Consider the following 10893-nt stretch of genomic DNA (forward strand, 5'->3'; position numbering starts at 1 on the left):
AAAAAGTCTCGAGAATATGCTAGGTTAAGCCCCACGGGTTTGTGATGGTGCTATATGCCCCCATCACCGATGATTCCTTGTCATCTAAGGGTGGTTAGTGGGTGTGTAGTAGTTAATGAAGGTATTAAACCGGATTAAGTGTCGACTTGGGTGGAAGACGAGTCCACTCGTCTATGATTGGATGCTGACTCACCCACTTAGCTGACACTCCACACAGTAGTATTACCTTCAAATGTGGGTTAAAGTACCAAAGTGACCGGTCATTTACAAGTAAAAACTATTTAAATGTAAAAAATAATTACGAAGGACCATTTAAACCAATACACAAAACATAGTTAGTTTACAATGAAAATTTCCCTTTTTCAAAAAGTAAAGGTGCACTTGATTATGGAAAAAATTCCATTTTTTTCATAAAATTTTTCAAATAAATATAAAACTTTTAAAAACACGGTTTGGTGATTTAGTTTTTAAAAAATCAAAGAAAATAAAAATCTTCTCTTTTCAAAGCTTTATATAAATTAGAAAAATATTTTTTCAAAGTTATCCAAATATTCTAAATTTGTAAAATAAAAATAAAAACTCTCAAGGTTTCAACAAACATATTTTCTTACATGTTATTTTATGTAATTTTATATATTTCAGCTAGTTTTACCAAACGTTATTTTTTATCAGTTAATTTTTCAACTATCAGCTAGGTTTTTATTTAACAACTAGCTTTTTAACCATCAGCTAGTCCGCTAAATATAACATTTGTCTTCCGAAAATATATAAAAAAAAAAGTTTTCAACAAACCCTAAATGTTTTCCTTAAAAATATATAATAAAATATCAAAGCGATGCCAACCCGAAATTCATAAGAAAGCCTAAACCTCTGAATTCTTTACACAATTTTCTGCTTCTACAGTCTTTCAGCAGCGACGCCCAACATCTCGCCGTTAATCTGCTAGTAACTTCTCTCCCACTCTCAGATTCATCTCCTCTACTCAATTTAAAGGCATAATTTTCTTCCTTTTACTTCAGGTTTAACGACAATTCCTGATTGTTTCGTAAAACGCGTTTATCGCAGTTCAACAAATGGGTAAGGTTTTCTCTATTTCAATCAGTTTATAGTTTTGTTTTCAATCCGTTTTAATCATTGTTACATCGTTCATATCTGTTTACTTGTAGTTCACTAATCGGATTTTCTTTTTTTATTTTGTCTCTTAATCCCTAAATATTTGTAAAATTTAAGCGGAATACTGAACTTTTTTTCTTTCTTTCAATCGCAGATAATATCGAGGAGGACATTCGCGCTTTGCAACTGGACTCATCTGGTAGGTTTCCTTGATCTGATTTCATAAGCATAAAGAGTTTTTTGTAGATTCGTACTTTCTGATTTTAGGAATTGTATAACTGATCTGTAGAAGTTCTTCTAGACTTAGGATTTAGGAAATCTCTTCTTCTAGTTATGTTTTCGGATTTTGTTCCCTTGTGGATTTGTTCTGAAAAATAGTTTCGTAGTAGTACTCTCAATGATTGAAGTATAAAGGAGATTCGGAGATACTTAAGTTTCTGTGATGTTATTATATTCTTTTGTTTAAATGCTAGGTGAAGATAGCAACATGGTGACTAATGAGAATGGTGGGGAGCATCAAGAATCCATAGCTCTGGATAAATTGGAAGAAGGTATGGAGAATCTGTTCCTTCAGTTTGGCCTTGTTCTATCCTCTTCTCTTTTCTCTCCCTTTTATTTCAGTTGAGTATTTTTGCCATGAATCTAAATAGCTTTTACCTTTTTGTCTGTGCAGATTTGAGGAATGAGTCACAAACCGACTCCCACATGGAGGAGGATGCTAACCCCCACACAGGGCATTCTGATCCACAAGCTGCCATTGCAGGTCTGTTATATGATAGATACTCTTTGTTTATGTCCACGTTCCATTTAAGATGTTTGTTCTAAAGCAGAGATATGTACTTTTCTGAATTGTTTCAAGATTATCATTATCTAATTTCTCAAAAAGCATAAATCTCATTTGATTCCAGTGAAAGAGCAAGCAACTTCTGCTCCAGAACCTGTTGATGATGAGAAGAATAAGAAGAGACACTTAAATGTGGTATTCATCGGTCATGTTGGTGAGTTAATTTCTTAAGTTGTTAATTTCGTAATGCGTATGAACTAGTTTTGATTTTGACATATTGGCTTTTGATCTAGTTATTTATGTACTCAAACTTTTTTGGGTTTTGCATAGCATACTTTTGATCTAGTTATGATTCTAAATCTTTCATTCTCACATTTTCAACTTGTTCTTAATAGCTTTTGCTTTGATTTATATATGCAGTTTTGAACTCTTAATCTAATGCATATTAAAGTATTAAACACATGTTTCCATTTTCATAGCTGATTATAACATGTTATTTTGTTTATGTAGTCCTCCCTTCTCAACTCCATACTTTACTTATGAGTGTTTTCATCTTTTTGATTACATGAATCTTTACAATCAAACTATTCTCTTATGTTGTCTTCAATGACAAGTGTCCTGTTTTAGGTCATTTTTTTTATCACAAGCAGTACTTCATGAAACTGTTTTCCTCTCTCATTCGTTTTCTTTGTTATATTTAATTGTTTATTCAGGCAACCATCTTAACTACCTAGGACAAAATATCTTTTAAGTTTTTTCTCACATTCAGTCGTCTTATAGCACAACAAATCAATTTTTTTAGCCACCTTAATATCGAGCTCTTGTAATTCATCATCTGACACAAATTTGTTTCATCATATGTACTAAAGATGCTGGAAAATCTACCATTGGAGGCCAGATACTTTACCTCAGTGGCCAAGTTGATGAGCGTACAATTCAAAAATATGAGAAAGAAGCCAAGGATAAGAGTAGAGAGAGCTGGTAAGTTGTTCTAGTCTTTTAATAATTGGCTGCAGATTCTGGACTATCTTTTTACTTTATCTTATATGGTTATGTGTTTTTATGTTTTTAACTCATGTGATTGTTTATTGTCAAACACTTTTTTCACAATGTTCATTTGTCTTTTCACAATACTGTTGTGTGGGTGGATATCTGCTTCTAACAGGACATGTTAAAAATTTCAAACTAACAGATCTTTGAAAAGCTTAAACAATACAAAGTGTTTATTATTCTAGTTTGTCTTGAATAGGATGTGATTAACAGTTGAATCTACAGATTTACACACAAATAATCATCAACTAGCAATGTTTAACAACATATAAGAAAGGATTTCTTTTGTTTCTATCTAAGCCGATATAATGTAATCCTTTTAATTTTCCAATATAGTCAGCTATTTATATTTTCTACACATTTTAAGTTCAACCCTTTAGTTTCAATCCTATTGCTTCTTTAACCATTATCTTTTTAACTTGGCTGCTTTAAATCCCAACGTTTCTCTTTTTTTAATCAAATCCATGTCATCTGCTTTTTGATTCCAGACTTCCTTTTTAAACAAATCAACATATTAAAAAATTAATCTTTATAACTAGACAAGATTGAATCTAAACCATATTTCTAACAGGACACACCAAAATTGATTAGAGGGATGACTATAATAAGGGAAAATCCACCTAGGAGATGCAACTTCATGACGTTTGGAAGATATTTGAGTGAGTTGTGATGGATAAATAATGCTAAAAGTTTTTAAGTTCTAATTAGTGAGGGATAAAAAGCAAAGTATACTGAATTGCTTAGTTTTTTTTACAAGAGTTATGTTCAATGATTGATTCAGTATCTTTTTTAAAACCCTACAAGTCAAGGGGCATATTTCTATGCCCCCTTTTGGACCTAGAAGAAAATTCCAAAACTACCCTTTACATACCAATTTAGGCCTAACAGAATCCTTCATTGTGGAATCTTTTGTTGCTTTTTTAGATGGTTAGGTATGATTTCAAGAATCTACTTAAGAATCTACTCACATAAAACAAGTTTGACAGTTTTGCCCAGGGTTTATGAAATTATTAAATTATTGGGGTTTTCACATTTCATTGAGGCGCTTTGTTTCATTTTTCTCATGATGTTTTATTTTTTTCTCACTTTTAATTCACACTAGGTACATGGCATACATTATGGATACCAATGAAGAAGAGAGAGCAAAGGTATTATTAATCTACCCTCTTTCTAACTCGAATTAATTATTCGGAAGATTTATAAATTTATTTCAATTATCAAAAGAATAAAATTTGAGCTCCAAACCTTAACCTTGTTTAAATTTCATGCTTACAATATGCATTTCTATAATGTCAAATACTCATTGCAGGGAAAAACAGTTGAAGTTGGACGTGCACATTTTGAGACAGAAACTACACGTTTCACCATATTGGATGCACCTGTAAGTAACTCTTTTTGCCATTATATTTTTGAAGTAGCAAAATAGATAATAGAATATATATTATTTGTTTATACTTTATAGTCATCATGAGAAAAAAAAAATGCAATTACTCAGATGTCTCTGTTAGTATTTCCTAAAAGGGGCTTTTAATAAAAGATGCCACTCGAGTGGTTTAATTTTTGTCAAATGTAAGAAATAGTAAATATGCTTTCATTGAATTTTTTATTAAAACATCCTACTTTCATTTATCCCCATGAAAAATCTATCAACTGTAGCAATTTCATCTAAATATAAACCAAGTTTCACTGCTATAGTGTGATAGATTTTTCAAAATACAGTGTTCTAAATTTACAATTTTATTACTTAAATTTACACCCTAGTCATATGTAGATACTAATTTATTTTGTTACTTAGTATATTTGAAAATATATACAAAATAGATTTAAATATATTTAATCGAAAATCATATCAAAAGAAAGTAACTGTCAAAATTTTCAAATGATAAAAATACCAAAGACTAAAAAACATTACCATAAAGTAACATTTAATAATTTTTTCTTATTTTAATGTTGATATTAACTAATGTTATTCTTCAAAAACATGACATATACTTCAAAAACTGTAAAATCATATGAGGGTAGTTTATATAATATATGATGATTGATGATAAGTATAATTTAATTAATTTTTAAAAACTGGAAGTTCAGTGCAATAAATAGGTAGATTTTTCAAATTACAATGCTGTAACATAGAAATAAATTAAATTAAGTTGCTGTTTTTTTTTTCCATCTAGCCCTTCAATTTCACTAATGATATGAAAGTGTTTTATCTTTTAGGGGCATAAAAGTTATGTACCTAACATGATTATGGGTGCTTCTCAAGCTGATATAGGAGTACTGGTAACCTTTTTTGCTTCAAAAAATCTTGTTATTGTTTTTTTACTTTTCCCTTTATTATGATAACTTAATTATATGACAACTTAAATTGTTATTACACATGACATTATTTATTAGGTCATATCTGCACGAAAGGGTGAATTTGAAACTGGATATGAGAGAGGTGGACAAACTCGTGAACATGTTCAACTTGCAAAGACTTTGGGTGTCACTAAGCTCTTGGTTGTTGTCAATAAAATGGATGATCCAACTGTTAACTGGTCAAAAGAGAGGTGTTTTATTTAGTCAACCACTATTTTTTTTTTCTTTCTTTCTCTTTTGTATATAACACGAATCTAATTCTTGTATTTACTAAAATTCTTCTTGTTTTTCTAGGTATAATGAAATCGAATCGAAAATGGTTCCTTTCTTGAAATCTTCAGGCTACAATGTTAAAAAAGGTAAAAATGTTTACATATTTTTGTTAGTTGTGTATAAGACAAAGTGATAGTATAGTACTACATTTGGCAATTGATCTCAATCTCATTGGTGCAAAAGACATGTATGCCCTTCTCACCCTAGGTTGTGATTTGTAATGAAAATGTAATTTTGGGGTTTGTTTTCTCTTTAAATTGAAGCTGATTATTATGAACTACAAACCCTTTTAGGGTGTTGTTGACATGATAGTTTATATAGAGAGAAGATTAAAAGGCAACATGGATAGTAAAAGAAGTTATTAAGAATCATTTAGGTTGATTGAAATAAGATGAAAGTTGTTTAGGTTGGGTTAAATAGAAGCTAATATATAACAACACACTTTATTTTATTTGTTTATTGTTTAGCATTAGCATAGGACTTTAATTACAACATTATTCTTTGACAAAATCTACCTAATTTAATTATAATAATTTCATGAAAATACAAAGCAGTTTTCATTGCTATGATTAGCTAGATTTTTCAAAGTACAATGCCTTAAGGTTTAACTTATCCAATTCCAACCAACTTTAAGGTTTTGCAGATTTTTTATACTGTTGTTTTCTGGTAAGGTTTTATAAATAATGTTAGCTATATTTTTTTTATAAAAAATTGTTGCAGATATTCAGTTTCTTCCAATATCTGGTCTTTTTGGAACTAATATGCAAACAAGAATGGACAAAAAAGTATGCCCTTGGTTCAGTGGTCAATGTCTCTTTGAAGCTCTTGATGTTATTGAAGTTCCTCTTCGTGATCCAACTGCTCCATTTAGGTAATATATATATATATATATATATATATATATATATATATATATATATATATCTTTCTACTTATTTTTCCTTTTGTTTTTTAATCCCTTCTATATGCCTTATTAGTAAACCATATTGTTATTGCATTACTTTGATGCTGGACTTGGTTGATTGTTTATTCTGTTAGTTTTTAAAAAAAACGTACAGAGGGATCATTTCTGTAATTTTTTATAATTTTTTTTACACATGGACCATATCTGAAGTTGTTTCTCAAAACAGGGACCATTTGTGTCATTTTAAAAAAGTTACAAACAGTGTCCGTTTCTATTGGTTTTAAAAAAATGTACAGAGGGACTGGTTATGTAATTATGTATTAGATGAGGACAGTTTCTGTAGTTTTTGACACATGAACCATTTCTGAACCTGTTTTCCAAATTAGGGAGCATTTCTGTCATTTTCCAAAAGTCACTGTTCCTTGACACGACCTTATGAACAGTAACTACATTTCATCAAATGTTATATATAGAATGAAGTGAAAAATTTACATATATTTATTTATTTATTTTGTAAGTTGATATATTTTTTAATTATAAATATTTCAGAATGCCTATTATTGACAAGTTTAAGGACATGGGAACTGTTGTTATGGGAAAAGTAGAATCTGGTAGCATACGTGAAGGCAATAACCTTCTCATAATGCCAAACAAGGTATTCTCAATTTATTTCCATTTATTTATTTCTTTAGAAAAATCTACTCAATTATATATATATTTTATATTATACCAATAGTCAATAGCATAGTAGTAAAATTTGCTTGCTATAATAATTGGGTAGGTATTTCAAAGTAATAACCAATAGAAGTAGAAAGATATTTATTGCATTTATTTAAGGCTTTCATTAATAGATCTAAAAGGGCATATTTGTAAATTCCATATGCAGGTTCAAGTGAAAGTTCTTGCTCTCTTTATGGATGAGGATAGAGTGAGGAGTGCGGGCCCCGGTGAGAATCTACGTGTCAGAGTATCTGGGATTGAAGAAGAAGACATACTTTCAGGCTTTGTTCTTTGCAGTATTGGTATTATTATGTTTTCTTTTCCTTTCTAATATCAATAATAAATAAACATATATTTACTTTAATAAAATGAAACAGACTATTGATGTTTTTTTTTCTTTTTTTTTGTTTGCAGAAAAACCAATACCAGTGGTTCATGAGTTCATAGCTCAGTTGCAAATCCTTGAATTGTTGGAAAATGTATTCACCTTAAATAAATCTTTCATCTTGGATTTAATTAATTATATTATTTATTGTTTATGGGTTTTTTTTTGTTCTTTTAATTTTAGGCTATTTTCACTGCTGGATACAAAGCTATATTGCATATTCACTCTGTTGTTGAGGAATGTGAGATCATTGAGTTGATGCATCAGCTTGATCCTAAAACCAGGAAACCAATGAAAAAGAAGGTGCTTTTTGTCAAAAATGGTGCTGCTGTCATTTGTCGTATTCAGGTTAGTTTTCTTATTTGTCAAAAGACCCTTTTGCCCCTTGCCCCCTTTAACATATCCATTCTTGTTTTTTGTGTAAATTTTAGTGGGACAAATCTTTTTTAAAAAAAAATCCATGATTAGTAAAATTACATTTTTTTTTTGTAAAGGGTTTTGTTATGTTACAATTTTTTTTTAAGACATAAAAAGTTCAATAATTATAATTAAATTATGTATAAAGTATTCAAATACTGTCATTTGTTTTATAAATTTAAATTTGTTGAATGACATTAATTTTTATGGTTGTTTGTTTAATATTTTCCCCAGGTGACTAATATGATATGCATTGAGAAATTCACAGACTTTCAACAACTTGGTCGATTTACACTCCGCTCTGAAGGTGAAAAATTCTTTTTTCAATATTTTTAAATTCTAAAAGGAAAAATACAAAAAAGTATTTTCACTTTCACCATTTTATTAACTACTTTCTGTAGTGATTAAACCATTATATTCTTGTAGACCATTTAAAAAACCACTTTTCCCATCATTTTATCGATTTAGTAAGTAAACTATCTTTTTTATCATTATTAAATAATATTTCAGTGACTAAATGTATTTTTCTTTATTTTTCCCAAAAATATCAAAACCAAGTAATTCAGAAAAATGTTTTTTTTTTTTAAACAGTCAAAAAAAGTATAATGGTTTACTCGTTGACTATATCGTTTTAATGGTGAAAAATACACATGTTTTGTTTTTTTATTTAAAAAAAATATTATTTTACACAAATCTAACCTAAATGATGTCATCAATTAAACAATTAAACAATATCTTATACAGGAAAAACAGTTGCAATTGGAAAAGTTACGGATCTTCGTGCATAAACAATTTTGAAACAGAAGGTAATTCCGTATCCAATGTTGAGTTTGATATATATAAATTTCATTGTTAATATTATTTGGTTACTTTTATAATCAATTTTGAAAAGTTACAATTCAATCTTATTCTTTATACAGGCTAAATGTGAGCAGAGTCTACAATACTAGGTGAGTGACAATATATTGACTTTTTTGTTCTAAAAAGTTGCCAAAATTGGTTGTGTTTGATAGATGGTGTCTTGTTTTTCATGTCACTATGATATTTGCTAGATGTTATGTTGTGCGATGGACATAGAAATGGCTATTATGACTTAACATTTGGAAATTAGGTTTAACCATGGGATTTAATGTTCATGGTTATTGGGTTTGCTAAGTCTAAGTCTACTGGAAGAAATTGAACCTTTTAAATTTGTGTGTTTTTGGGCATGTTTTGTAAGCAAACAAATGGAGTTTACGTGTCTTTGTGTAATGTTTTATGAGCCAAGAAGAAATGGAATTTAGGTATTATATTTTATATATACTCATAATCCTATCATCTTACAATTTAAACAATAAAAACTTGCTTAAATGGAGATGACATACAATAGACTTAATGAGATCATGGCTTTCGTGCACATTAACATCAGTTATTGTTGAGAACTACAAAATACACAACAGTTGGATCATGTAACGAGCCACTGTTGTGTACAAAGAGACTTAACATATAAGATTATGCAATGAGACATTACACCTGTTCCTATAACATGCAACACTATAAAACACCCATTTATCACAACATACTAGTAGTTCATGTATTTTTTAGTAAAGGACAACTACTGAAAAAAAATTATTAACAAGAGAATAAAATAAAATTACAATAGTAGGTTGTGGACATCCCACCAATGGAAAGACATAAAGACTACATAGAACAACCAAAAAAGGAGGCCAAAAGAACTTTGATACATAAACATAACTTTTTGATGCACATGCTTTATGGTGATATCTTCCTTCCAAACATCCCGAACTTTATCGACATTTGTTGTGTACTTCAACTTCATGCTTAGGATTCCAGAATATTTGTCTTGACCACTGCACCGTAATGTCAATCTCTTGCTCTTGGAGATCCCATTGTTTCTTGGCGTAGGTGGTAGACGGTACCAACAAGCACTAATCTACGAATAATAGATCAAATGTGATAGGTTTTCTAGATACTAACACATGATTATGTGTAACGAAAACATACAACAATTCTTATATGTTCATGCAACCTATAGAGATCTAAGTTTTATTTTATTATTGCAATTACGTACCTTTTTAGAAACTAAAGATATTCTTGTTTTGGATCTAGCTCTTGCCACCACCTTTGATTGGATGTAAGGATCCAAAGTAGAATCTCTCTAATGGTTCACAGTTAATGATACCAAGAGAAAAACAAAAGAAACCCTAGGAGAGGGGAGGCTAACTCGAAAATTCTACAAACCATAAAAGGATTAAGAATTTCGTCCCGTTAGGGAGAGGAGCCGAATTTCTAAGCAAGGAATGAGTATCAAGGATTTGATCCCCAACTCTTTATTTATAGGCTTCAGTTGCGTAATCTTAAAGCAACTTTAAAACCTTGATAGGCCTTATCTGAAAATCGTCCAACCATATCCATAGGAGTTCTGAAATGTTTAAATTAATTAAACCTTTTAATTATTTTACATTCAACCCCTTTAAATAGTTGATTCTTAATTAATTCCAAAATAGTTTCTAATTAATTTATCTTAGCATGACAAATTAATAAATTAATTTCTTATAAATTCTTTTTTGTTTTTTAGTTGTTCAAATGGGTCTTAAGGGTAACCCAAAAACACAAGTTATACCATTGGAAACTCTTTCCAACAGTCTCCCATTCAGACAAGTTATCAACTATACATCTAATACTTCTCAAATAAAATCAACAAAGAGTATGCCATCTAATGCAATTGCTGAACTCTTGAGCAAATTAAAATTTAACCCTTAGATAAGTGATCAACTATTTCTTTGTTCTACAAGATACCTGTATCCTGAGACTTGGATAAGGGTCAATCTCAGTGTTCTTGATTATGTTTCCCGATAAAGATTTGTGACGACTACATCATACTACTAA

The 10893-nt window shown here is 29.8% G+C and overlaps 1 protein-coding gene and 1 long non-coding RNA gene across 3 annotated transcripts; one reads left to right on the top strand and one right to left on the bottom strand.

Annotated features, from left to right (window-relative positions):
- The first annotated feature begins 820 nt into the window (after positions 1–820).
- LOC145030835 (Translation elongation factor EF1A/initiation factor IF2gamma family protein) lies at positions 821–9304 on the top strand. 2 transcript variants are annotated; one of them, XM_078979261.1, is made up of 21 exons: positions 821–945; positions 1020–1077; positions 1268–1312; positions 1587–1664; positions 1787–1876; positions 2022–2111; positions 2767–2878; positions 4050–4095; positions 4257–4328; positions 5165–5227; positions 5342–5496; positions 5600–5664; positions 6299–6449; positions 7032–7137; positions 7369–7504; positions 7617–7681; positions 7771–7935; positions 8239–8311; positions 8749–8810; positions 8925–8954; positions 9057–9304. In XM_078979261.1, exons 2-19 carry the CDS (start codon positions 1074–1076, stop codon positions 8790–8792), a joined length of 1560 nt encoding a protein of 519 aa, XP_078835387.1. In that variant the 5' UTR covers positions 821–945; positions 1020–1073; the 3' UTR covers positions 8793–8810; positions 8925–8954; positions 9057–9304. The 2 variants fall into 2 exon arrangements, with proteins under 2 accessions (XP_078835387.1, XP_078835386.1); XM_078979260.1 differs by having other exon boundaries at positions 8925–9304.
- A 257-nt stretch (positions 9305–9561) lies between these two features.
- On the bottom strand, positions 9562–10292 carry LOC145030836 (uncharacterized). Its single transcript, XR_013676717.1, has 2 exons — positions 10076–10292; positions 9562–9937 (listed from the first exon to the last, which is right to left on the bottom strand). It is a non-coding gene; the product is annotated as an uncharacterized LOC145030836 (long non-coding RNA).
- Between the last annotated feature and the right edge of the window lie 601 nt (positions 10293–10893).

Source organism: Lactuca saligna, chromosome 2 (assembly GCF_052625555.1).
Source record: "Lactuca saligna cultivar CGN05327 chromosome 2, ASM5262555v1, whole genome shotgun sequence".
Taxonomy (NCBI): Eukaryota; Viridiplantae; Streptophyta; class Magnoliopsida; order Asterales; family Asteraceae; genus Lactuca; species Lactuca saligna.